At 47.3% G+C, this 27,877-nt stretch overlaps 2 protein-coding genes across 3 annotated transcripts; one reads left to right on the top strand and one right to left on the bottom strand.

Moving 5' to 3' along the window:
* Window positions 1-6,515: 6,515 nt before the first annotated feature.
* CARD8 (caspase recruitment domain family member 8) lies at window positions 6,516-21,939 on the top strand. Of its 2 annotated transcripts, XM_053986602.1 has the most exons (15): window positions 6,516-6,585; window positions 8,537-8,568; window positions 9,012-9,083; window positions 9,566-9,616; window positions 11,112-11,159; window positions 11,253-11,296; window positions 11,413-11,462; window positions 12,124-12,344; window positions 16,141-16,391; window positions 17,443-17,577; window positions 17,817-17,955; window positions 18,701-18,754; window positions 18,871-18,954; window positions 19,471-19,740; window positions 21,004-21,939. In XM_053986602.1, the coding sequence occupies exons 1-15, from the start codon at window positions 6,557-6,559 to the stop codon at window positions 21,021-21,023; spliced, it is 1,500 nt and encodes a 499-aa protein (XP_053842577.1). In that variant the 5' UTR covers window positions 6,516-6,556; the 3' UTR covers window positions 21,024-21,939. The 2 variants fall into 2 exon arrangements, with proteins under 2 accessions (XP_053842577.1, XP_053842578.1); XM_053986603.1 differs by lacking the exon at window positions 17,443-17,577.
* Window positions 21,940-23,239: 1,300 nt separating this feature from the next.
* On the bottom strand, window positions 23,240-27,435 carry LOC128812220 (uncharacterized protein DDB_G0284671-like). The gene is made up of 7 exons (XM_053986474.1): window positions 27,372-27,435; window positions 27,041-27,248; window positions 26,733-26,784; window positions 25,749-25,856; window positions 25,594-25,635; window positions 25,369-25,473; window positions 23,240-23,752 (listed from the first exon to the last, which is right to left on the bottom strand). Exons 1-7 carry the CDS (start codon window positions 27,433-27,435, stop codon window positions 23,240-23,242), a joined length of 1,092 nt encoding a protein of 363 aa, XP_053842449.1.
* Window positions 27,436-27,877: the final 442 nt, after the last annotated feature.

The raw sequence follows: 27,877 nt of genomic DNA, 5'->3' as shown, positions 1-27,877 counted from the left end.
TTTGATATTATTATTTACCGTTATTATTGTTTATTATTAAACAACATTCAATAGAAACTTATTTATTATTTAATAAATTTATATTAAATAAATTATGTATTAATTACTATTTATATTAAATTTATTCATTTATTATTTAATAAAAACATATTATTTATTAATAATAAATTTATTATTACTATTTACTACTATTACTAAAATTACTATATAGTATTATTGCTATACTATTTAGTATTACTACTACCCTAGTTAATATTATTGCTATTTATTACTATTACTAAAATTATTATTTTAGTAATAGTAATAGTAATAGTAATAGTAATAGTAAATAGTAATATCCTAGTTAATATTATTGCTATTTATTACTATTACTAAAATTATTATTACTATTTATTATTATTAACATGATTAATTTATTTCAATTAGATTTCAAATAAAAGAAATAATTAATAATTTATTAAATTTATTATTATTTAATAATATAATTCAATAATAAATTTAATAATAAATTATATTATATTATTTAATAATATAATTTAATAATAAATGTATTATTTAATATAATAATAAAAACGACACATTGTTTTTTATTCTTCAAACATTACTTCCTTATTTGCTATTATTATTATTTCAAATAATAAACTTATTAATAATAGCAATCATATGATTAATTTATTCAAGCTATATTTCGTATAAAATTATAAATAATACATTATTAATGACGTGTATTATTATTGTTTTTTCCGACGAGGACACGCCATTATTATGAATGATCACAGCAGAGATAATTATTGCCATTATTATGGATAATTAGGGACCGAGATCTACGAGCCCGGGAGGAGCCGGGAGGAGCGCGGGGCTGGGCGCTGCTGCCATCTGCAGGCGAGGGATCCCCGGGAGGGATCCCCGGGAGGGATCGGCTGGGATGGATCAGCTGGGATGAATCCCTGGGAGGGATCCACCGGCAGGGATCCCTGGGATGGATCTGTTGGGATGGATCCGTTGGGATGGACCCCGGGATGGATCCGCCGGGAGGGATCCCTGGGATGGATCAGCTGGGATTAACCCCTGGGATGGATCTGCCGGGAGGGACCCCTGGGATGGATCCACTGGGATTAACCCCTGGGAGGGATCCGCCAGGAGGGATCAGCTGGGAGGGATCAGCCAGGAGGGACACCTGGGATGGATCCACTGGGATGGATCCCTGGGAGGGATCAGCCGGGATGGATCAGCTGGGAGGGATCCCTGGGATGGATCCATTGGGATGGACCCCAGGATGGATCAGCTGGGAGGGATCGGCTGGGATGGATCCGCCGGGATGGATCCGTATGATGGATCTGCCGGGAGGGATCCCTGGCATGGATCAGCTGGGATGGATCCACCGGGAGGGAACCCTGGGATGGATCCGTTGGGATGGATCCACCGGGATGGATCAGCTGGGATGGATTTGCTGGGATGCATTTGCTGGGATGGATCCATTGGTATGGATCCCTGGCATGGATTTGCTGGGATGGATCCATTGGGATGGATTTGCTGGGATGGATTTGCTGGGATGGATCAGCTGGGATTGATTTGCTGGGATGGATCCCTGTGGTGCTGCTGAGGGATGGATCAGCCGGGATGGATCAGCTGGGATGGATCCACTGGGACGGATCCGTTGGGATGGATCCGCGTGATGGATCCATGTGATGGATCCCTGGGATGGATCAGCTGGGATGGATCTGTTGGGATGGACCCTGGGATGGATCCACCAGGAGGGATCCGCCGGGAGGGACCCCTGGGATGGATCCATTGGGATGGATCGACCGGGATGGATCAGCTGGGATGGATCAGCTGGGATGGATTTGCTGGGATGGATCAGCTGGGATGGATCCCTGTGATGGATTTGCTGGGATGGATCCCTTGGTGCTGCTGAGGGAGATCTCCGGAACTGGTGGGACTGGGAAAGAGCGGCCGGGGCAGGGTTTGGGATCCGGGAGCACCCGGGAGAAAAAATCCCACTGTTCAAGGCCATTATCCCAAACCCAGCAGCCTCCCGGTCGTCCCAGTAACAGTGTTGTTTATTTTATATATTGTTATTATATATTGTTAATTAATTTATTTATTTAGCTATTAATTTTTGTGGGTTTTTATTTATTTAATTAATTTTATTAGTTTTATTTTTTCTAGATGTTGTTATTATGTATTGTTTATTTATTTCTTATTTTGAGGGTTTATTTATTTATTTTATTTATTTTATTTATTTATTTGTTCTACATATTGTTATTATGTGTTATTTATTTATGGGTTTGTGGAGTTTTTGTTTATTTATTAAATTTTAATTATTTTATTTATTCTGTATATTGTTATCATATATTGCTTATTTATATAATTATGGTTTTGAGTGTTTTGTTTGTTAATTTAATTCTATTAATTTTATTTATTCTATACATTGTTATTATATATTGCTTATTTATGATTTATCAATGCATTTATTTTACTTTGTTTATTTATTTTTATGCATTTTATTGTATATATTGCTGTAATGATATCTTATCTATTAAAATATTAAAATATTTGTGTTAGATACTATTATTAAATCATTTTAGAGCTATTTAATGTGTGTATGTAATATAAATATTCCAACAGGTAACACCCAGTGCCGCAGGTCAGTGATTGTCCCCCTGAGCTGAGGCTCCTCCAGCCCTGGGGCACTTTTGGGTTCCTCACAAGGACCTGGAGGGGCTGGAGCGTGGCCAGGGAAGGGAATGGGGTTGGGAACGGGGCTGGAGAATCCTGAGGGAGCTGGGAAGGGGCTGAGCCTGGAGAAAAGGGGGATCAGGGGGAACTTGTGGCTCTGCACAGCTCCTGCCAGGAGGGGACAGCCGGGGGGATTTGGGATCTTATCCCAGGGAACAGGGACAGGAGGAGAGGGAACGGCCTCGAGTTGCACCGGAGAAAGTTTAGGTTGGACATTGGGAAAATTCCTTCCTGGAAAGGGGTGTCCGGCCCCGGCAGGGGTGGAGCCCCCATCCCTGGAGGGGTTTAACTCCCTGGGGAGGTGGCACCTGGGGACACGGGGCAGGGGTGGCCTTGGCAGAGCTGGGAATGCTCGGACTGGATGCTCTTAAGAGGATTTTCCAACCGAAACCAGAGAGTGATTTTCCGATACTGTGATTAATGACTGATACAAACACTAATTTTCTGATACTGTGATTAACTCTGGGGTGAAACAGGAGCAGAAAATCCACCCTCGAGCTGCGTGCAAAGGGCTCTGCGTGAATCCTGGGATTCAGCTGGGGCTGGAATGAGAAATCTCCATTTCCTGACCAAAGCGTTCCAGTGCACAGCTGGGCAGACCATGCCAGCCCTCCCTGCCAGCCTGGCACAGGGAATTCCCCAGGGAATTGCCACAGGGGACCCTCAGGGCTTCCTGCACCACTCAGGCAATAGCTGCACTTTCAATGCATCCGCATTGAAATTCCTTTAAAAATGGGAATCCCTGGAAGAGCTGAACAACCCATCTGAGCCTGCAAACCTTCCTCGCCCTCGTGAGGAGGGAGAAATAGATGGGGCCAGGAAAGTGGGGGATTCCAGGAGTTTGCAGCAATTTTTTTTGGTGCCTCTTCCTTATTTTCTGTTTAGGGCTCTGGTAAATGCATTAATTGCTCAAATAGTACCCAAAAAGTGAATGGATAGCCTGCTAAAAGTAGTAATAATAACAATAAGAGTAAGAATAAGAGTAAGAGTAAGAATAAGAATAAGAATAAGAATAAGAATGAGAATAAGAATAAGAATAAGAATAAGAATAGAATAAGAATAAGAAAAGAATAAGAATGAGAATGAGAATAAGAATGAGAATGAGAATAAGAATAAGAATAAGAATAAGAATAAGAATAAGAATAAGAAAAGAATAAGAATGAGAATGAGAATGAGAATAAGAATGAGAATGAGAATGAGAATAAGAATAAGAATAAGAATAAGAATAAGAATAAGAATAAGAATAAGAATAAGAATAAGAATAAGAATAAGAATAAGAATAGAAGAAAGTGAAGAAGTTAACAGAAGAAGGAGAAGGAGGAGGAAAAGAAGAAGAGGAGGAAAAGAAGATTCAAAGAAAAAGTGGAAGGAGGAGGAAAAGAGGAAGAAGAAGAGGAAGGAAGAAGAAAAGGAAGAAAGAGAGAAAAGGAGGAAAAGAAAAGGGAGAAGAAGAAGTGTCATGAACTCCTGTGCCGAAAAACCTCTGGAAAACCCAGATCCGACCTGCCAGGGAAGAAAGAAGAGATGTCTCTTCTCAGCTCCTTGGGTACTCCTGCTACCCTCCACACACCTGATCAGGCTCTGGATTTCTATGGTTTACCCCCATTCTTCAAACTGGGATCAATGTGGGGCTCGGGGGATGGAGCTGCAAAACCAGAGGGGCTGCGGGAGGCTGACGCCGCTCTGGGTGCCTCCAGAGCCTGGTTTTTAGGTGACAAACGCCTGGCGCCCTGAGGCACCTCAGGCTCTGCATCCCAGCCCCTGCAGGGATGCTGGGCCGGGTCCCGGGGCTGGGAGCTCCCGGGGAGCAGCAGGAATTCCCCTGGAGCCTGCACCCAGCTTCCTTTTCCACACAAAGGCCTGGCTTGTGAAGTGCCAGCAAAGCTTAGAGCTGTCCCTGTCCTTGGAAAAAAAAACCGAACAAACAAACAAACAAAAAAAACAAAAAAAAACCCCCAAAAAACCAACAACAACAACAAAAAAAAGCTGATTAATGGTCTGAGAAACCTTCCCTCAGCACCACGAGACTCCGTTAAACTGGGAAGGGTTGTTGATGGAAACTGGGCGGGGTTTTGGCGGTTTTTTTTTTTTTTTTTTGGTGGATCAGAGCCCCTGGAAAACTCGGAATTGGGATTTCTCAGAGGAAAACTCGGAACTGGAGAGGTCTGGGCTGAGCTGTGGTGACTCCACAAACCCCGGGCTGTGAGAGTTCACGGGATCTTTCTGGCATCATCCTCGGCCTGGGGACGCCTGGAAAAGCTGGAAAATGGGGAACGCTTGGGAAGCCACATCGGGATGGAGCTGGGAAGAACAAAATCCCTGTGAGTCACCCCCGCCTTCCTTTCTCCCCTTCCTCCTGGTTTGTTTTCCTTCCCTTATTTAGTCTGTCCTGGGTGATCATTTATTTCCTGCAGTTTGTTCCAGGCTGGATTTGCGAGCTGTTTGCAAGGGATTTCCTTCCCTGACACTTCCACCTCTCCCCAAACCGACCCCTCGGGTCACTTTTCCAGGGTCTCCCGCTCCAAGCTGGTTCATTTTGTCGGGTTTTCCATCAGTTTCCAACGCGTTCCTGTGAGCTCTGCGCGCGGACTTTCCTGGGAAGATGGATTTCCCACAACTGTTTGGTGTCCTGGGGCTCCAGAGGGTGGGATTTGGGGCGAGGGGCAGAACTGAGGGGGCTCCCAATCCGGAATATTTCCAGGAGCTGGGAGCTGAGCGCCTGGAGCAGCATTCTGAGCCTGTGTTTGCTCAAGCACTTACATTTGTTTGCAGAGATTATTTTCATTTCTGCTCCGGGCCCTGGGCAGACACACAAAAGGGTCCCCCCAGAGCCCCCCCTGCACCCCAGAGCTGCTCTGGGGTCGGCACAGGGAGAGGGGATAATGCTGAGATATGGATTGGGGCTGGACCAGCTCCTGGAGTAAGAGAAATTCCCTAAAACCACACATCTGAGCCCCCCTCTTTCCAAGGGGCACAAACCGAGGCGACTTCGGGTGTTTCCAGCCTGGGAGGAGTCGGGGCTGGGGTGAGGGGTGTGAGGAGCTTTCCTTGTCCGCAGCTCCGGAATTCCCCTCTCCCAGGGACTGCAGGGACGCTGCAGGGGTGGGGGCAGGTGGGTGCCCCCCACTGCTGGGGCTCCGGGATTTATTGCACTGCTGAGACGCTCCAGGAGCGTCAAAACGCTTCTGGTTAAGAGGCTTTTATTCCCTTTTCATTCCCTTTTTTATTCCCTTTTTATTCCCCTTCCTTTTTTTTTTTTTTTTTTTTTTTTTTTTTTTTTTTTTTTTGTTAAAAAGATGAATAAAAATGTCTGACTATGCTGCAGGTTCGGGCTGGTTTTGTTTCTTCTTTTATTTTAACTTTTTCTTTTTCTTTCCCCTTCAGCAGCTCTGCCAGAGGCAGGCAGATCCTGACGTGTCCGAGGCCAGGTGGGACAGGGCTTGGAGCAACCTGATCCATGGAAATTGTCCCTGCCCGTGGCAGGGGGTGGTCCCTTCCCACCCGAACCATTCCGGGATTTTAGCATAACGCGTGTAATAACACAAACATCCTAACGGGTAACAGGAAAAGCGCCCGGAATATGAAAATTATCCCTGCATTTACGAATTACACCGCCTGCGTCCCTACCTGCCCCGAGGGAGGGCGCGATGTACGCGCAGCACCTGCCGAAGGGAACGGCGGGGGCGACCCGGGGCGTGTCCTGGGCGTGTCCCGGGCGTGTCCTGGGCGTGTCCTGGGCGTGTCCCGCCGCGCTCCGCCCCCCACGCGCGGAGGGCGCCGCCGTTCCCGCTCGGTGCGGCCGAGCGGAGCCGCCGCGATGTCCGGCCCGGCGCAGGAGCCCGACAGGTGAGCGGGGCCGGGCTCCCTGCGCCCCCCGTGTCCCCCCCGTGTCCCCCCCGTGTCCCCCCCGTGTCCCCCGCCATCCCCCCGCCATCCCCCCGCCGCACCCCGCGGGGGCCGCGCCGCGTCCCCCGCCACCCTCGCCGCTCCTGTCGCCTCCCGCTGTCCCCGTGCACCCCCCCGCTGTCCCCTCGATGTCCCCAAGCCCGTCCCGCTGTCCCCATGCCCCCCCCCAACCCCGCCCCTCGCATCCTCCCATCCCCCACCCCACCTGCATCTCCCGCATCCTCCCGCTCCTCCATCCCCCCCCCCCCCCCTATTCCCGGTCACCGGGCCCGGAGGGTCCCTGCCGTGCCCAAAACCCCTCCCGGCTCTCTCCGGGTTGTCCCGGCCCGGCCGCGCATCCGCCGCCGCGGACAAAGCGCCGCTGCCGCTCCGCCCCCGCGCTGCCCCCGCGCTGCCCCCGCCTCCCCCGGTGCTGCCGGAACCCCCGGCGAGGCTCGTGTTTATCTCGCCGTGCCTTTATCGCGCCCGGGGAGCCCCTCTGGCTCCGCCCGTTCGCTGGCCGCGCTCATGGTTACGGTTGTGAGCGGCACCGTGCCCGCCCGGTTGAATTTTTTTTTTTTGTTTTGTTTTGTTTTTTTTCTTTTCTTTCTTCTCCCTCCCCGCCCCTTTCCTGCGCCGTGTGCCAGCGCGGGAGGAGGGAAATGCAGCTGGAGGGGTTCGAGGGAAGCGCTCCCGATTTAGCAAGCCAGCACTTGGTGGAAGGGTTGAGGGGTTGCACAAACTCGGCTGCCGGCCCTGGAGAGCATCCAGGCTTCATCCAAATCCTCCAGATAAATAAATTTACTCTTTTTTTTTTTTTTTTTTTTTTTTTTTTTTTTTTTTCTCCAAGATACAGTTTGGAAGAGCAAACTGTTGTGTAATTTCTTGTGGGGGGAAAAGCTTTCCCACTTCTTCCTGCCCTTGACCCAGAAACTTCTGCAGCCCCTTTGCTGTGCTTTGCCAGGATCAGCCAGCTGGCATCGCTTCCCTGAGCTCCTCAGGAATCCTCACTCATAGATTTTCCTGCCTCTGCCATTCCCATCTCTTTATTTCTTTTCCAATTCTGTGGCTGAGTGCCCCAGTGTGGCGCCCCTGGTGATGCCCACTCCTTCCAGGTGTGCTCCAGGAGCTCCCAGGGTGGCCAAAATCAGCCCCCAGAGCTGAGCAGCTCCCACACCTCGGCTCCACCATCCCCAGCACCTCTGGGATTGATTGCACTGTGACCTTCACTCCTCCAAAAAAAAGGGCTGGATGCTGCTTCCCTGCCTGCTCCTCCAGCTGCCCTTGGCAAGGTGGAAGTTCTGGGATGTTTCCTGGTGCCACCCCAGTGCAGCAGAGCTGGATGTCACCTGCTGGATTATGGTGCCTGCACCCAGGGCCATTCCCTTCCTCAGGGCAGCTTTTCTTTGCTGGATCTGCCTGGCAGATGCCGCGGGGCTCCTGGAAAAGCTTCCCAAACAGGATTTTAACCTGTCAATGATACACACAGCAGGTTTCCCCTTTCCAGGGCCGGCTGGAGGTTGGTGTGGGCTTGCCACAGATGGGTCTGCTGGAGGGCAGAGCTTATCTGGGTCTCCTGCCTGCCTGCACATTGGTTGGACTGCTCCCAAATCCAACGGGCGCCTGGCACGGGCTCCTGGTGCTTGGCAGAAAGGGCTGGAAGCAGGAGCTGGTGCCAGTGGGAATTGTCCAGCAGAGCCAGGTGTCCCCAGAGGGACAGGAGGGAGCCAGGAGGGAGCCAAGGGCAGGGGGGATGCTGCAGGAGGTTGAATCCCCAGCCCCCATGCCAAGGCAGCTCCCAGGTTCCCGGGCCTGGGAGCGATGCCAGGGGAGGGAGTTGGGAATGCTGCCCCTGAGGAGGCGTGGGAAAGGGCTGGCAGAGTTCTCACATGTGCCTGCTTTTGTCTTCCAGTGGGGCAGAGTCGCTCTCCTCGGATGAAAAAGGTACAGGGAATTTTGGGAAAATTGGGGATGGGAATTTTGAAACTGGCTTTAAAAACCAGTACCAGAAAAAGTACGCTGATTTTGGCAAGTGCCCGTCCTTTGGAATGGGAATTCTAAAACTGGCTTTAAAAAGCAATTGAAAAGGTACAGGGATTTTGGGAAGTGCCCATCCTTTGAAATGGGAATTCTATAAAGGGCTTTAAAAACTAATTGAAAAGGTACAGGGATTTTGGGAAATGCCCGTGTTTGGGAATGGGAATGGGAATTCCAAAATTGGCTTTAAAACCTTGGTGTCAACCCTCTGTTTAGGGGTTACATTGGTTTTTATGCTGGGTTTTAAAATGCCTGTTCTTTTGTTCTTTATTCCCTTTCTCTGTGTACAAAATTGGCAAGAGAAGAGTTAAATCCTTCTCAGACTTTTGCTCCCTGCCTTTCTCTTGCAGAGGTGACACCCAATGGCATGGAGGGATCGGGATCGGGATCGGGATCGGGATCGGCCGAGGAGCGCCAGGAGGGTGAGCCCACCATGGCTCAGGGATTTCCTCACTCCTGGGGTGGTGGGCCTGGTCCTGCATCCCAAATTTCACCCCAGCCACATCCCGAAACACATCCCAGTGCTGGTTTCTCTTCAAGTGATGTTTGTAAGAATAATTAATTAGATTGGTGCCTCCACACGAGTCACATCTGGTGGGACACACGGCTCCCACCAAGGCTGCCCCCACCTGCCTTGGAAAACCATAATTTAACTGGGATGTGCCACGGGTGGAGCTCCAAAATTATCCCAGGTTGTATAAAACGTGAGAATTCAATATTCTGGGCACCCTTCTGGGTGACCCCAGAGTCTCCCCTGGTGTTGGATTTGATGCTCTGATGTTTTTCTCTGCCTCAGTATTTATTTTTTTTTTTCTGGTCCATTATCTAATCTGCTGCCTGGCCTGATGGGTCCAAACCTCTGGGTGGATCCTGGACTCACATTCCACCTGTGCCTGTTTTTAAGGAGAAGCCAGCTCCGAGGAGAGCTCCAGCAGCAGCTCAGAAGAGGAGTCAGGTGAGCAGGACATTGTGATTTATTTACCTGTAATCCCTTTTTTAAAACTGATGTTCAGTTTAAACCAGCTGCTTCTCCTGGGTATAACCTCACAGTTATTAGGGAATGCTAACTCTGATTGCTTTCCCAATAAAATTTTGGGAGCCAGTGATTTTCTGTCAAAGGGCAGCAGCTCGGAAGAGGAGTCAGGCGAGCAGAACATTATGATTTATTTATCTGTTTGCTTTTTTAAAACTGATGTTCAGTTTAAACCAGCTGCTTCTCCTGGGTAGAATCTCACAGTTATTGGGGAATGATAGCTCTGATTGCTTTCCCAGTAAATTTTTTGGGATCCAGTGATTTCCTGTCACTGATCAAAGGGCAGCAGCTCGTGCTGCTTCCACCCTGCAGGCGCAGCACCCCAGACACAATACCCACGGATATTTTTACACCACAGCAGTTGTCCAAACACCAGGAGGCCATAGATTTCCTCAAAAGTTGGCAACAGAACTGGCCAAACAGGATGGACAGGAAAATAATAAAAGGAAGTGTTTGCTGTTGGTGGGTTTGTGCTTCCATGGGATTTGCTGCCGGCGGTTATCCTGGGTTTATGGAACGCTGATAATTTAACAATCCCAGTGTTTTTCCTGGGCAGAGGCAGAGGATGGGGGGGAGGAAGGCTGGGTGAAGTGTGGTTTGCTGTCCCTGTTTTCCCCCTGCTCAGGAGGGGATGAACAATGCCCGAGGGGGGATGTGGGATGGCAGGGAGGGTGCCGGGCTGGCCCAGCCACCAGCTCCGTGTCTTTTGGGAAAAAGCAGCTGCTGGAGAGCATCCCTGGGAGATGAGGGGTGGAGTTGCCACGTGCAGGGAGTGCTCCTGGTGCTGCTCCAGCCCTGCCCAGCTGGGGGCTGGGACAGCAGGGCTGGGGCACACAGCCAGTGCTGGCTGCTGCCTTCCCTGCCTCTCCCAGCCCGCGGGGGCTCCAGGACAGCCTGGGACAGCCTCCAGGATCCCTTTTTCCTGGGAGAGGGCTGGGATGGGGAAAGCAGCTGATCCTGGCAGCTCTGCCACTCCCCTGCTCCCAAATCCACCCCTCAGGACACAGCCTTTGGCCTGAAGTGTCAGCTCTGCTGGAATTCCATCCTGTTGCATTCAGCCACGAGAATCCAGGCACTTTAAAATCATTTTAGGGACAAACAATGTGGTGTTTTTTTGGGAAAGCTGTTCCCAGTTTCCATGGCAGGGGCTGAACTCTGACCTTGGTACCATCCCAGGATAAATCTATTTTTTATCCCTGTGAAAATTCCCAGGAGTTTGGGCAATTTAGGAGCTTTTTGGCAAATTTGTATCCTGATGTTCAGCTTCACCCCCAGGCTGTGCAAAGCCTGCAGGGACTCTCAGGAATGTTCTCCTTAGGTGGATTTAGGCAAATAAAATTGTGGGGTTGTCCTGGGTGAATGTGGGAGCAGAAACCCCTGGACATTGAGATATTTCCTCCAAACTCCTTTTTCCTAGATGAAGAACAGGAGGAGAAGGAATCCCCACCTTACTGCAATGAGTCAGGTAGGAACAGATCTCCTGAGGGCTTTTTTTTTTTATTCCTGGCTGTTTAATTGCTTGGCTTTTCATGAGCTCATCTTCCTCTTTTCCCACTAGGAGGGAGCTGCTTGCCACCCTGTGAGCACTGCAGGAATGAAAATGTAGGTTTGTGGGGAAAAACAACACCCACTTATTTTGCATGAGATCATTTGCAAACTTGTAGTTCTACTCTCTCCTCACCTTTTTAAAGATAATTTTTTAAAAAATCTGTTTCCAGGACCAGAAGGAGCAGGTGACCCCCAGGAGACTTGCTGGAGGACAATTTATGTATGAATTTTTTTTAATGTCATGGGTTTGAGTTTACATTGTTCTCATCAGGGTGCTTCAGTCTTTGGTTGAAGTGGGCAAACGGCTCATTTGCTGCACAAATACATTTGGATTTATACTGGAAGGTGCACCCAAATCCTTAAAAATCACGGTTTAGAGCCTCTGCTGCCTCCAGATCGTGGTCCAAGACAACTCCTGGGAGGGTTTTTCAGGATGCTGCCTCGCCTTGCTGCAGTAATGACCAGCAGGCTCCTTTCGATGTGCTTGTTCCAGCCTGGAGGCACTCGAGGCATCCTGCCCCGCTTCTCCCTCCCCTTCAGCCCTGCATTTTCCCTGGGATGCAGCACTGTCCTCCCTCAGTCTGCCCTGGGATGGTCCCTGGGGGGTGTCCACGGGGGCCTGGCTGTTCTCTGCCGGGTGTTGATGTTATCCACGGGAAACGCTGGACACGACACCGAGCCCCTCATGCGACAGCAGCTCCTGGCACTGGAAGCTCCGTGCAAAACGCTCCTCTCCAGCTGTTTTGCACGGGCTGGGCGGGCCCTGGCTCATTTTTAACAGCCCAGTGACAGCTCCAAGGCAGCCGTGGGCCGGGCTGAGGCGGGAGGGAGCCCCTGGCTGACCCCTGCGGGCTTTGCCCGAGTGCCCGTGTCTCTTGCAGGGTGCAGCTGGATGCAGAGGGCTCCTACCAGTGCAGCGCCACGGGGCTGATCTTCGAGGTGACGGGGGCAGCCGGGATCACGTATTCCCTGCTCTCCTGGAGCAAGTACGCGCGGCTGGTGCAGAAGCCCTGGATCGTGGGCGGGCCCCTGTTCGACGTGCGCTGCTCGGCGCCCGCCGCGCTGCTCTCCATCCACTTCCCGCACTGCCTCTGCCTGGGCGGTGAGTGGGGCCCGGGGGGGGGCAGCTGCTTGGTCCTTGTCAAAGGACAAACTGTTATAATAATAATAATAATAATAATAATAATAATAATAATAATAATAATAATAATAATTATTATTATTATTATTATTATTATTATTAAAACACCCATAATAATTATTATTATAATATATATTATTATTATATATAATATATAATTATATTATATATAATAATATATATAATATATATATTATTATTATATAATTATATAATAATGATTATTATTTTGAAAGGACAAATTATTATTATTATTATTATTATTATTATTATTATTATTATTATTATTATTATTGAAACACCCATAATAATTATTATTATCAGTATTATATATTATTATATATATAATATATAATTATATTATATATAAAAATATATTATATATATATATATAATTATATAATTATATAATAATGATTATTATTTTGAAAGGACAAATTATTATTATTATTATTATTATTATTATTATTATTGAAACACCCATAATAATTATTATTATCATTATTATATATTATTATATATATATAATATATAATTATATTATATATAAAAATATATTATATATATATATATAATTATATAATTATATAATAATGATTATTATTTTGAAAGGACAAATTATTATTATTATTATTATTATTATTATTATTATTATTATTATTATTATTGTTGTTGAAACACCCATAATAATTATTATTATTATAATATATATTATTATATATATATAATATATATAATTATATTATATATAATAATATATATAATTATTATATAATTATTATATAATTATATAATAATAATTATTATTTTGAAAGGACAAATTATTATTATTATTATTATTATTATTATCATCATCATTCGTAGTAGGAGTAGTAGTAGTATGGTCATTGTCATTGTCATTATTATTAGATTTCTTAATTACTAATTATTATTTTTTAATTTTATTTCATAAATACATTATTTATCTATTTATCTATTTATTTTATATATATTTATTGTTATATATAACTATTTATATATTTTATATATTTATATATTTATTTATATATTTATATATTTACACATTTAAATATATTTTATAATTATTATAATATATTATATAATTATATTATATAATTATATATATTAATTTTTATTATTTATTAACAATTATTATTTATTATTAAATTTATTGCTATATAATAATTATATAGGAATAGTATTATAAATATCATTGCATAATAATTGTTTATTATAATTCTTATATAATATAATTATTATATAAGAATTTATTATAATATAATTATTATATAAGCATGTTATATAATAATATGTATAATTATATAATTGTTAGTATATATTATAACAATTATTATATTATCTAATATGATAAATATTCTATAATTATTATTTTGCAATTATTATAATATAATAATTATATATTACTATAATAGAATAATGTTAATAATAATTATTATTATTATATGTAATTATTATAGTTCCCCTCCCTCCGAATTATTGTTAAGGGGCTCTTAGGCAAAGATGTGGGAGTAGGAATAACAGTTCTTTATTAGGAAAATGATAATAAAAAATAAATAGACAGTCATTGTTGAGGGAGAAATGGAACTAAAAATAAGTTTCAAAAGGTGGCCTTACAAATAACACTGAATGCTTTGGAGAAATAGAACTGTGGAAGATACATTGTAGTCAAACCCACAAGAAGTAATTTTAAATTATTAGCCTTAAAACATTTACACTATAGTGCCACAAAAGCTAATAAACCAAAATGTCGGAACCCAAGGTGTCCCTCAGACACTCTTGGATGTTCTGGGCCCAGGGCAGAAGCCTCTGAGACCCTGGCAGGCGGCCAGGGACCCCTGTGGTCTTGAGCTTGACCCATGGAACAATTTACCAACCTTGCAGGAAGAACAAGAAATCACAAAAGTTTAGATATTATAATAGAAGTAGTCACAAGGTGAAAGGTAGGATTTTTGAGTGCTGTACAGGGGGGTTTTAGGCCTTGTACAGGGGGGTCTGAGGTTTGTACATGGGGGTCAGAGGTTTTAAGATGGAGGGATTTGGGCGTGCCCTGTCCTCCTTCTTTCTTCTTCCTATTCTCCATGTTCTTGGTGATGTTGGCACTCACAGATTGGTTTAGAGTAGAAAGTCACTGTTTAACATAGGTAGTAGGCATTGGGAAAAAACTATAAACACCTAATACGTAATGTGTGATATAAAAGATGGCACCCTCCCTTCGGGGAGGAGAGAGGGGGACAGCCAGAGACGGGGACAGACAGAGACAGGGACAGACAGAGTCAGGGACAATGTCAGGGAGTCTGTGTGCCTTGAGATAACGTGCAATAAACTGCCTTGAGACCGGACGACTGAAGACTACTGAGTCTTTCTTTGAAGGCACGGGTTGGAGGAGAGACTTTACCACCATCCGGAGTCACCCAAATCCGGGGAAGACTCCGGCACCAAAAAACACTTATTAAAAAATAATTAACTTCCAATCATAATAACGTAAATTATAACATCTATATTATCTCACCCTTCACATAAAACTAAAAATAAACGTTTTTAAAGCACCTCTCCATTACCCCATCTCTAAATCAAAAAATAACTTAATCCAACAGTAAAAAAAAAAAAAATAAACTTAATCCAACAGCAGCACTGGCAGAGTCAGAGCAGGCCCTGGCAGGCTGTGGGTCAGGGTGTGGCAGCAGTGCCATTCCATGGGGGCTCAGCCCTCCTGCAGTGCCAGCTGTGCTTCTGCTGGAGCAGGATCCTGGACAAGGCTGGAGTTTTCCTCTGGAGCTCCAGGGCTGCTGGAGATGGGCCTGGGCTCCCTCTGGGAATGCAGTGGGGCAGAAAGCTGCTCCTCTGGGAATGCAGTGGGGCAGAAAGCTGCTCCTCTGGGAATGCAGTGGGGCAGAAAGCTGCTCCTCTGGGAATGCAGTGGGGCAGAAAGCTGCTCCTCTGGGAATGCAGTGGGGCAGAAAGCTGCTCCTCTGGGAATGCAGTGGGGCAGAAAGCTGCTCCTCTGGGAATGCCCTGGGCAAAGGCTGCTGTGGTGTTCCCAAAGTCAGATTGGATCCAGGTAGGAATGCTTGGCTCCTCCCCTGGGCGCAGCATCTCCCCATGGGATGATGGAATTTTCTCAGCCATGCAGGGACACTCACTGGCCATGAGCAGAAGATAATTAATAATTAATAGCCCATTAACAGGATATATCTCCTGGAGGGAAGATTAAAAATGGGAGAGATAAAGAAAAGTGCCCCAAGAGCAGCAGAGAACTGCCCCAGCTCTGACAGAACACACAGCCCCACTGACATCTTTCTACCCAAGACAGGGTCTCTTGCAGAGTTATCTCAGTGTAAAACAGCTCCTGGGGAATTCCTGATTATTTGGGAGGAATTCAAACGAAACTGAGGCTCAAAATTCTGCCTCTGGGCTTGTACAGATGATGGTTTCTGGAGTTTGCTGCTTTTCGGTAGCCACTACTAATATTAATGCTTATATTCTAATTATAACCCCAAATTCTGAACCTCCTGGCTTCAGAAATACAATACATTGCATTATACACAGCAATTCCACTCCTTTTGATGAATTTAGGGTAACTGCAGTCTTTACAAGTTTGCCTTTGTGTCAAGGCATTGAAACTGAAAATTTGTCTCTGGCGGCAAAGATGGGGATAGAGCACAGACACCCGGGCACAGCTTGAGCCGGGGACGCGTGGGGACGTCCTGGCAGCGCTGAGCCCGGGCTGTCCCCACAGATCACGAGGCTGGCGTGGCCTTCAAGGTGCTGCACATCAAGGGCGGCGGCGCGGCCATCGAGCCCTCGGCCGAGTTCTCGGCGTCGCACGTCAAGTGGGTGGTGAGCTCCCTGTCCCCCGTGGGGCCCCTGATCCACAGCCACCAGCCCCTGCAGTACCACGGGGCTGTCATCCTCTACAAGGCCATCGACGAGCACCCCTCCCTGTCCTTCTGGGTCTACCTGGCCACCAACAACGACTCCTTCATCAAGGTACGGCTCGGGCTGGGAGCTGCCCGTGGGCTGGGTGGGTGAGGAATCCTGGTTCCGTGGTTTGGGCGGGAAGGGGACTTAAATTCCATCTCATCCCAGCCCTGGATGGGCAGGGACACCTCCCACTGCCCCAGGCTGCTCCAATTCCCAGTGTCCAACCTGGCCTTGGGCACTGCCAGGGATCCAGGGGCAGCCACAGCTGCTCTGGGAATTCCATCCCAACCCAGGGACAATTCCTAAATCCCAACATCCCATCTAAACCTCCAGTCTTTAAATTTTAAGTCATTCCCCCTTTCTTCTGTCACTGCTTCCCTTGTAAATTGTCTCTCTCGGAGCTTTTCTGCTTCCATTCTTTACCTGAGTCACTTCTCCCGGGTAACAGGAGGAAACAGCCTCAGGTTGTGCCAGAGAAGGTTTAGGTTGGCTATTAGGGAAGATTCCTTCAGGAGAAGGGTGGCCAAGCATTGGAACAGGCTGCCCAGGGCAGTGCTGGAGTCCCCAGTGAAAATCTGGGGATTTGGGAAAGCAGCTGACAATGGATTCATCCACCAACTCTCCTGCTGGCAAGGGTCACGTCAGAAATACCCTGTGGGGAGAGCAGAGCGTGTCTGCAGAGGAAAGAGAGGCCTTGGGACTAAGCCTGGGTTAAATTCCAGCTTTAGAAAATCCCTTGCCGTGCCCTGCAGTGGGTTGTAATTAGGAAATTGGGTTTGTGGGATCATTCAGGAGCTCTGGCAGGAGCAGGACTTTAATTCACCCTGTTACAGTGGGGACAGGGACAAAAACCTTCCTTTTATTCAGCTTGCAAACTCCCTTACGTCATTTCACCTCCGTGGCAGAACAGCTGGAGAGGTTTAGTGATGCTTTCTGAGTGTGGTGGTTATTCCTCAGCTTTCTGGGAAGTTTGTGGAACAGATCATGGCTGTTCTCTAAAGCTGGGGCCAGAGAACAGCCCAAGGAGCCACCTGAACACAGGTTTTAGATGTTAAATCCTTCACTGACACGAGTAACATTGAAATATTAAGCTTGAAATTGTATTTTTAAATTTTAGGATATCTCAAAGACTGTAAAACACTCGAAAAGGAAATTTGTTCAAATTGAAAAGCCCCCTGTGTGCCAAAAATTGCTGCAGGAAGGAAAGAAGTACAGGCTGATCTGTGAGCCAGAAGCTGAAATAACTCCTGAGGTGAGTCCCTCACACAGCCCTCACTTCCTGCACTGCAGCTTCTCCAGAGATGTGCCACAAAAAGGAACCATTTGCCTCTTAGAGCCCTAAAATTCTGGGATGAAATCCTGATGCTGAAGTCAACAGCAAAACTCTGAGGAAATTGGAGTTTGGTTCGGATCTCTGCCAACAGCCAGTTGCCTTCTCTTCCGTTTATTTCAGGTGAATATTTATGTTTGTTTTATACTTCTGTTGTGCAGGAGATTGAATTTGTTGACGGGTCACTGTTGAAGCTGAAGAGTTACTTTGAGGTGTATTTGGAGAAGCCTGATGACTTCACCTTGTCCCTGGTGGAGCAGGACTCGGATGAGACCGTCTGGAAAGCCAGGCTGAGAGAGAGTGAGTCCTGGGCCCTGAGGGAATGGCCTGGGGTGGGAGCACCTCAAAGCCCATCCACTTCCACCCCAGGGACACCTTCCACCATCCCAGGCTGCTCCAAGCCCCAGCTGGAGCCTCCAGCCTGGCTTTGGACACTTGGCCACAGCTGCTCTGGGAATCCCATCCCAGCCCCTCCCCACCCTCACAGGGAATTCCTTCCCAAAATCCCACCCATCCCTGCCCTCTGGCAGTGGGAGCCATTCCCTGTGTCCTGTCCCTCTGTGCCTTGTCCCCAGTCCCTCTCCAGCTCTCCTGCAGCTCCTTCAGGCCCTGGAAGGCCCCAGTGAGGTCACCCCAAAGCTTTTCCTCTCCAGGCTGAACAATCCCAGCTCTCCCAGCAGAGCTCCTCCATCCCTCTGCTCATGGGATGGTTTCATTTGGAACTTAAAGACCATTTAGTTCCAACCCTCCTGCACATTATCCCATGTTATAATATATTATTCCATATATTATCCAGAGAATTGTATAATATAATTTAAAAATTGCATGTTATTGCATTAAAGCTTGCAATCTCTCTTGCCTGTTTGGTTGTTTTTTACATTGTTTGTTTGGGCCTGCTGCAGCACATGGATTAAAAGGGGGGAAATCTCCTTCTGTCGAACCTGAGGGGTTGGAGTCCACTCCTTTGTGGGTTCCAGCTTTGTGCCTGGGAATTCTTGGAGCTGGGAATTCCTGGCTGACATTTCCCTGCTCTGCCCTTTCCCAGGGGATTGGATCCATTATGACCTGAACAAGAACGAGCAGAAGAGGAGCACAGGCAGTGAGTGACTCTGCAGGTGGCTGGGGTGGGACCCTCGTGCCCCTCTCTGGCCCTGGCCACAGGGGACAGCAGTGACAGCAGTGACAGCAGTGACAGCACCTCTGCTCCCTTCCCAGGTGTGAAGAAGAGGAAGCCAGCCCTCGACATCCTGGAGGAAGAGGGGCTCCACAGCAAAAAGCAAAAAACTGGCAGCGCTGCAGGTGGGGCCTGGCTGGGAAAGGACCCGGGTGGGATTTGGTGTCCCGGGATTGGAGCTGAGCTCGCTTTTCCAAAGGTTTTTCCCTGTGGAATGGTCTTGGGGAAGAGCAGCTGGAAAGGTTTCTGGGGGAAAAGGTGCTTGGCAGTGGCTGGACATGAGCCAGGGGTGGCCAAGGAGGTCCCAGGGCTGTGATTGTCCCCTGAGCTGGCACTGCTGAGGCTCCTCCAGCCCTGGGGCAATTTTAGGTTCCTCACAAGGACCTGGAGGGGCTGGAGCGTGTCCAGGGAAGGGAATGGGGTTGGGAACGGGGCTGGAGAATCCTGAGGGAGCTGGGAAGGGGCTGAGCCTGGAGAAAAGGGGGATCAGGGGGAACTTGTGGCTCTGCACAGCTCCTGCCAGGAGGGGACAGCCGGGGGGGATTTGGGATCTTATCCAGGGACAGGAGGAGAGGGAATGGCCTCAGGCTGGGCCAGGGCAGGCTCAGGGTGGGTTTTGGGGAAAATCCAATGTTTTTCAGATGGAATGGGAACAAAAAGCTTAACGGACCAACAGCTGCTGGTGATTGCCAAGCTCCTGGACCGGAGCTGGAGGGAAATGGCCATCGAGTGTCTCCAGATAGAGATGAAGGACATCGATGACATCCGGGCCATGGAGGAGGACGTGACCATGCAGAAGCTCCTGGTGCTGAGGAAGTGGAGAGAGAGGGAGCAGGGCCATGGCACTGCAGAGGCTTTGCAGAGGAGCCTGGGGGAAAAAGCCACCTACGAGATCCTGCAGGCGCTGCAAGGTATCAGCTCCCGGGGCCTGAGCCCGTCCTGACCCAGCTGGGGTTGGGAATTCCACCAGGGAATTCACCAAATCACCGCTGCAGCGTTTGTTAGGGAGGTCAGAGTTGTCTCCTTTCCACTGCCAGCAGTGACTTTCTTCTTTGTGGTGTTTTTATCCTTCAGGGATGGGTACAAAATGAATATTTTTGCCCCGAGTGTGGAGAGCTCTCCCAGCGTGACCTGGGTGTCCAAAGCAGTTCTTGGGGTTTCCTGGAAGTCCTAAGAGGAGCTGTTTGGGTCTCTCTTTCAGGAGTGGCTAATTAATGGTTAATTAACACCTTCCCTGGTGGAGGACTTGGTGGTTCCATCCCGTGTGGGGATGGATTTCCCAAGGGAGCTCCCTCTCCTTTCCGTGGAGTTCTTATGTTCAGTTCACCTTCTGCAAATCCAAGTCATTCAAGGAGCTGGGAATTATCCCTGCCCATGGCAGGGATAATTGGAATTAAATTACCTTTAAGGTCCTTTCCAACCCAGACCATTCCATAATTTTATAAGCTCAGCCAGCCAAGGGGAATTGTCCTCAAAAATTGATTTTTTTTTTTTTTTTCTGCAACGTGGAGTTCCTTATGTTCAGTTCACCTTCTGCAAATCCAAGTTATTCAAGGAGCTGGGAATTATTCAAGGGATACTTGGAATTATTCAAGGGATACTTGGAATTAAATGACCTTTAAGGGCCTTTCCAACCCAGACCATTCCATAATTTTATGAGCTCAGCCAGCCAAGGGGAATTGTCCTCAAAAATCGATTTTTTTTTTTTTTTTTTTGCAACAGCAAAACTTTGTTCTTTCTCAGTTCCTTAACTTGGAACAAAAGGAAGTGGCCTGGGGTGGTGCCAGGGGAGGTTTGGATTGGATACTGGGAACATTCCTTCATGGAAAGGCCTGGCACAGGCACCACCCTGGAGGGATTTATCAGAGGTGTGGATGTGGCACTGTGGAGCTGTGGTGGCCTTGGCAGTGCTGGGGAATGGTTGGACTGGATGATCTTGGAGGCCTTTTCCAACCTAATTCCATGATTAATTCTCCCTGGAAAAGAACCTGGCTGGAAAAGGTGGAGAGCTCTCCCTCACGGACCCTGTGCCACAGCCTCGTGCTGCCTCAGGGCTTCCATCCATTCATTTTTTTCAACTTGAAATATTTTAAAATCCAAATTCTCTCGGTTTGAGTCTTGCAGGAGCTTCCAGAGATCCCAGAGAGTCCAGGTGTGTTTTTCCTTTCCCTCAGGTTTCTTGGCTCAGAGCTGAGCCAGCTGGAAGGAGGAGGAGGAGGAGGAGGTGGGAGCTTCCCAGTCCAACCATTCTGCTCCCCTGGGATCCTGCTGGGACTCAGGAATGTTCCTGGAGGGAAGTTCAGGCAGGATCCTCCAGAGAAACGTGAATGGAATTTGGTGTGGACAGGAGCCACTTCCAAGACCTTCAGGAGAGGTGGATCCTGGAATTCAGGGAAAGCCACTCCAGGAGGACACAAACACTGGAAGAAACCACTTGATCTTTTTCATCTCCTGGAAAAGATTTTTATTTCCATCAGGGAAAAACCAGGGAGAAGAATTCCCCTGGAAACTTTCATCCCCTTCCAAAAAAAAACCACTGAACTGCCAGAATCGTGAGGTGCATTGGATTTCTCATGGATCAGGGAAGAATAATCCTAAACTTGTACCAAATTCCTTTGCTTAATCACTGTATACATGGAATTATTGTACAGATCCTCTACATCCAGTCCTTGTTAAGCTAAGGTTCTGCTTCCTGAAATTCCCAAAGATGGGAACACCACTATGAACTCCAGGCAGCTCCAGGAATTTCCCCATGGAATTTCTTCTCCCCTCTTTTCTGTGTAGCTTGTCTCCATTTTTTACGTTGTATAATTCTTTTTTTTTTTTTTTTGTATGAGAAACTTTTTATACTTCTTTTTATTTTTTTTACGTGATTTATTCAAATTTGGATAGAATTTAGGTGCTTAAAATGTGAGGAGCCGAAATCCTTGTGCTGCAGGATTGGGAAAAAACTGGGAAAAATGAAATTTGCAGAAGAGAGGAGTGACCAGATCCAGGACTGTCTTGTTTTCAAGACTGTGGGATACCTGGGATGATCTTCCTCTGTCGATGTTTGGGAAAGGAAAACATACTTTTGAAAAATAAGGATTAAACAGGAAAAATTTCCATGAGTTCCATCTGAATTTTGATTTTTTTGCTTTAGTTGGATGAAGTGTTGGGAAGTTGTTGATTTCCTGGGAAGAGGAGGAGGATGGAAGTTGTTCCTCAGCCTCTGGAAAAGCCACCAAAGGCATCGAAATCCCAAAATCTCCCATCCCATTCCAACCCCTGCCAGGGGCAGGGACACCTTCCCTATCCCAGGTTTTCCCAAGAGGGAAATTTGGATTTTGAAACCCACCAATTACAGGGAGGTGCCTTCCCATGCCAGCAACATCCAAAGTATTTCACAGGATTCACGGTGGATCCCAAGGGACAAAAAAAATCACCATGGTTTGGAAGGAAACCTTGATTTTATTAGGCAATAAATAGAATAAATAGGGAATATCATAAATAAATCAGGGAATATCATCGTAAATGAAGGAATAGCATCATAAATAAATCAGGGATTATAATTATAAATAAATCAAGGATTATAATCATAAATAATGAAATAGAATGGAATCTCAAATCAAGGAATATCATCATAAATCAGGGAATAGAATGGAATCTCAAATCAAGGAATGTCACCATAAATCAGGGAATAAAATGGAATATCATAAATAAATAATGAAATAGAATGGAATCTCAAATCAAGGAATATCATCATAAATCAGGGAATAGAATGGAATCTCAAATCAAGGAATGTCACCATAAATCAAGGACTAGAATGGATTATCATAAATAAACCATGGAATATCATCATAAATAAATCAAGGAATATCATCATCATAAATCAGGGAATAGAATGGAATTCCATAAATAAATAATGAAATAGAATGGAATCTCAAATAAATCAAGGAATGTCACCATAAATCAGGGAATAGAATGGAATTCCATAAATAAATAATGAAATAGAATGGAATCTCAAATAAATCAAGGAATATCATCATAAATCAGGGAATAGAATGGAATATCATAAATAAACCATGGAATAGAATGGAATCTCAAATCAAGGATTATCATCATAAATCAGGGAATAGAATGGAATATCATAAATAAACCATGGAACAGAATATCCTGAGTTGGAAGGGATGCCCAGGAAAAGGAATTGCCATAGACAGCTCTCAGTTCCTGAGAAATCAGCAGAATAAACGCGGATAAATCAGAGTTGGGAACGTTTTGGTGCTCAGATGTAGATAAATCCCAAAACCCCGGGAATTCACCAGGCTTTAAAAGGCACAGCTCCCTGAAAACAGCCCGTGGGGATCCCGTGGGGATCCCGGTGGGTGTTTTCCTCCGGGATCTCCCGGGGCTCGGGCGGATTCCCGGGGTTCAGGGGGAGCTGAGGAAGCTCAGCATCCTGCAGATGGTGACGCTGCGGATGCGCAGAGCGTGCAGGACCCCGCAGAGCCGCAGCCGCTCCGGGAATGGCGCCGATCCCAATGATCCCGATGGTCCCGATGGTCCCGATGGTCCCAATCCCGATGATCCCAATGGTCCCGATCCCGATGATCCCAATCCCGATGGTCCCGATGGTCCCGATCCCGATGATCCCAATCCCGATGATCCCGATGGTCCTGATCCCGATGGTCTCGATGGTCCCGATCCTGATGGTCCCAATCCCGATGATCCCAATCGCAATGATCCCAATCCCGATGATCCCAATGATCCCAATCCCGATGGTCCCGATCCCGATGATCCTGATGGTCCCGATCCCGATGGTCCCAATTGTCCCGATCCCGATGATCCCAATCCTGATGATCCCAATGATCCCAATCCCGATGGTCCTGATGGTCCCGATCCCAGCGGCGCCTCCGGATCCTGCCCGGCGCTGCTGCCCAGGGCCTGCACGGGGTTAGAAAACGGCTCAAGCCAAAAAATTCCGGGGATTTTCACCCCCTCAGGGATGAACGGCGAGACTGGGGAGTAAGGATGGGTCAAGGGGAAGATTTGGGGTGTTTATCATTAATAGGGGAAAATTTGGGATGTTTAATTTATCGTTAATAGGGGAAAATTTGGGGTGTTTAATTTATCATTAATAGGGGAAAATTTGGGATGTCTATCATTAATAGGGGAAAAATTGGAGGTGTTTAATTTATCGTTAATAGGAGAAAAAATTGGGATGTTTAGTTTATCATCAATAGGGGAAAAATTTGGGATGTTTATCATTAATAGGGGAAAATTTGGGGTGTTTAATTTATCATTAATAGGGGAAAATTTGGGGTATTTAGTTTATCATTAATAGGGGAAAAAATTGGGATGTTTATCATTAATATTTGGGGTGTTTAATTTATCATTAATAGGAGAAAATTTGGGATGCTTAATTTATCATTAATAGGGGGAAAAATTGGGATGTTTAGTTTATCATTAATAGGGGAAAAATTTGGGGTGTTTAATTTATCATTAATAGGGGAAATTTTTGGGGTGTTTAGTTTATCATTAATAGGGGAAAAATTTGGGATGTTTATCATTAAGAGGGAAAAAATTTGGGATATTTAAATTATCATTAATAGACTGAGGGAGAAAATTGGGATATTCAATTTGTCATAAATAGAGGGGAAAATTTGGGATATTTATCATGAATAGACTGAGGGAAGAATTTGGGATATTTAAATTATTGTGAATAGAGTGAGAGAAAAATTTGGGATATTTAATTGATCATCAATAGAGTGAGGGAAAAAATGGAAATATTGAATTTGTCATTAATAGGGTATATTTGGAAGTATTTAATTGTATCAAGAATAGACTGAGAAAGAAAATTGAAATATTTACCTTGAATAGGGAAATTTTGGAAATATTTAATGATTGCATTAAGAGACTGAGGATAAAGTATTTAATGTTATCATTAATAAGGTAAATTTGTAAATATTTCATTTATCATGAAATAAATGAAACATGAAATAAATTTTGAAATATTTAATTTATCGGGAATAGATTGAAGGTAAAATATGAAATATTTAATTTAATTCATAAGGTAAATTTATAAATATTTAATGACTGCATGAATAGACTGAGGGTAAAATTTGAAATCATTATGTCATTAAGAAGGTAAATTTATAAATATTTAATGGTTGCATGAATAGACTGAGGGTAAAATTTGAAATATTCAATGATAGCATGAATAGGGTACATTTTGAAATATTTCTTTTACCCTGAATCACGTGAGGGTAAAACTGGAAATATTGAATTGATCATTAATAAGGTAAATTTTGAAATATTTCACGCTTGCATTAATAGACCGCAGATAAAAATTTGAAATATTGAATCTTATCATTAATAAGCTAAAATTTCAAATATTTCCTGATTGCCTTTATAGACTGAGGCTAAAATTTGATTTATCGACCTTTAATCCATCCTGTGGCTCACCAGGTCTGTTGGATTTCAATGTTTGGGAGGAGAAATTGAGTTTTTTCCTGGCAGTTTGCTGAATTTTGGGGGCGGTGGGGGGCAGGAATCCTCACCTCCATCATCCCATCCAGAGCTGCCAGCAGCTGGGGGTCGGGCAGGCTCCTCAGCCCTGCCCTGTAGGCTCTCACATCCTCAGAGATGCCCTGCAGGCATTTCCCCTTTTGGGAAAAAAAAAAAAAAAAGAATTGTCAGGAAATGTGGGAATCTGCCGCTCCTTTAAACATACAACGAGAAAAAGAATTTTTTTTTTTTTTTTTGGGGCGGAAATTTCTATTTACCTCATCAAAAGTTGATTTTTCCAGGGCTGGGCAATTTCCAGGCTGCGAATTGAACAAGAAATAAGATTTGTGATTTGGTGGGAGTGTGGATGAAGCATTCCATGAAACCAGGAGGTAAAATTTAAATTTTAATCGGCGATTCCTCTGTGTTTTACCCCGGGATGCTCAGCTGTGCAGGCCCTGAGGGTGTTGGTCTGGTTCTCAGTGATGTCCTGCAGATCCACCTCCTCGAGGGTGCATTCGAACCCCAGGCTGTTGGATTCCTGCGGTGAAAAGGGAAGGAAAAAAGGGTCCTTGGCAGCTCCCTGGGGCAGTTTCTGTATTTTATATTCAATTTTATACATTTATCTGTAAATAGACACAACTGGATACAATTTCATGTATCGGTGCTCGGGTGAGCCCCAGGAGCGAGGCTCTGTGAGGAATGTGGTTAAATAGGAAATACAGGAAAGAGTTTGGGGGCCACCAATGACGTCCTGGGGCCACCACTGATGTCCTGGGGCCACCTGGGGCCACCACTGACATCCTGGGGCCACCATTGATGTCCTGGGGCCACCACTGACGTCCTGGGGCCACCATTGATGTCCTGGGGCCACCACTCATGTCCTGGGGCCACCACTGACGTCCTGGGGCCACCACTGATGTCCTGGGGCCACCTGGGGCCACCACTGACGTCCTGGGGCCACCACTGATGTGCTGAGGCCACCACTGACGTCCTGGGGACCATCACTGATATTTGGGGACCATCACTGATATTTGGGGACATCCCTGCCCTCCTGGGACCATCTCTGCCATCCGGGGGACCAAAACTGCTCCAGCATTTCCCGGTTTGGTGTCACCAAAGTCCCATCCCCGCCCTCCTGGGTGCCACCACTGGCTCCTCACTGGCCTTTGGGCACCTTTGCCACCTCTCTGGGTGCCGCCACTGCTCCATCCCTGCCTGGTTTGGGACCACCCCTGCTCCATCCCCGCTCTCCCGGGTGCCACCCCTGCTCCATCCCCGCTCTCCCGGGTGCCACCCCTGCCCCATCCCCGCTCTCCCGGGTGCCACCCCTGTTCCATCCCTGTTCTCCCGGGTGCCACCCCTGCCCCATCCCCGCCCCCCACATCCTCCCGGTCCCGTCCCGTTCCCCGCTCACCTTCAGCCGCTGCGGGGAGGCGTTGGCGGCCTCCAGCAGCTCCCGGGAGCGCCTGAGGCACTGGGCGGGGGGGGTGGCAGCGGCGGGGCGGAGAGGGCAGTGCCCGGACAGCTCTGGGCAGTGCCCGGACAGCGCTGGGCAGTGCCAGGACAGGGCTGGGCAGTGTCCGGACAGGGCTGGGCAGTGCCTGGACAGGGCTGGGCAGTGCCTGGACAGGAGTGGGCAGTGTCCGGACAGGGCTGGGCAGTGCCCGGACAGCGCTGGGCAGTGCCCGGACAGGGGTGGGCAGTGCCTGGACAGGAGTGGGCAGTGTCCGGACGGGGCTGGGCAGTGTCCGGACAGGGGTGGGCAGTGTCCGGACAGGAGTGGGCAGTGTCCGGACAGGGCTGGGCAGTGTCCGGACAGCGCTGGGCAGTGCCCGGGCCGGGGGCAGCAGCAGCAGCGCCAGCCACAGCAATGCTCGGCCGTGGCCGCCAGGCGGCGCTGCCCGCCCGCTCCCGGTGCCGTTCCCGGTGCTGTTCCCGAGGTTCCCGGTGCCGTTCCTGGTGCCGTTCCCGGTGCCATTCCCGAGGTTCCCGGTGCCGTTCCCTGTGCCGTTCCCGGTGCCATTCCCGAGGTTCCCGGTGCCGTTCCCGGTGCCGTTCCCGGCGCCGTTCCCGGCGCCGTTCCCGGTGCCGTTCCCGGTGCTGCCGCTCCGCTCCATCTCGCTGCCGTCGGTCCCCGCCGGGGCCAGCTCTTATAGAGCGGCCGCAGCAGCGGGACTTCCCCCCGCGCCGGTCGCGCTCATCCCGAGAGCGGCGGGGCCGGGAATCCCGCGGGGGCTGGGACGGGCCGGGGATGCCGCGGGCCGGGCGCAGCTGGAGCTCCTTCCTCGGGCTCTGCACAAAGCGCTTCCCGAAAGGCGGGACCGGTCGGGCTCAGCGCGAGGCGCGTGGATAAACTTCCCTGGAATCACAGCATCGTGGCACGCTCCGGGATGGAGGGACCTTGAAGAGCCTCTCATTCCAATGGCAGGGATTCATCTGTGCCAGCCTGGCCTCGGGCATTGCCAGGGATCCAGGGGCAGCCAGAGCTGCTCTGGGAATTCCATTCCAGGGCTTCCCCTTCCTCCCAGCCAGGAATTCCTGCCCGATATCCCACCCAAA

This window comes from Vidua macroura, chromosome 10 (assembly GCF_024509145.1).
Source record: "Vidua macroura isolate BioBank_ID:100142 chromosome 10, ASM2450914v1, whole genome shotgun sequence".
NCBI lineage: Eukaryota > Metazoa > Chordata > Aves > Passeriformes > Viduidae > Vidua > Vidua macroura.
This window is presented reverse-complemented; position numbering and strand designations above follow the sequence as displayed.

Excerpts from the sequence above, each read along its gene's own strand:
- CARD8 (XM_053986602.1), top strand. The coding sequence starts at position 6,557 with ATGTCCGGCCCGGCGCAGGAGCCCGACAG. Across the intron at positions 8,569-9,011 it reads GCTCTCCTCGGATGAAAAAG|AGGTGACACCCAATGGCATG; the intron begins GTACAGGGAATT and ends TTTCTCTTGCAG. Across the intron at positions 11,160-11,252 it reads ACCTTACTGCAATGAGTCAG|GAGGGAGCTGCTTGCCACCC; the intron begins GTAGGAACAGAT and ends TTTTCCCACTAG.
- LOC128812220 (XM_053986474.1), bottom strand. The coding sequence starts at position 27,435 with ATGGAGCGGAGCGGCAGCACCGGGAACGGCACCGGGAACGGCGCCGGG. Across the intron at positions 27,249-27,371 it reads CGGGAACGGCGCCGGGAACG|GCACCGGGAACGGCACCGGG; the intron begins GCACCGGGAACG and ends ACCTCGGGAACA. Across the intron at positions 25,636-25,748 it reads GCACAGCTGAGCATCCCGGG|CCTGGAAATTGCCCAGCCCT; the intron begins GTAAAACACAGA and ends TTCAATTCGCAG.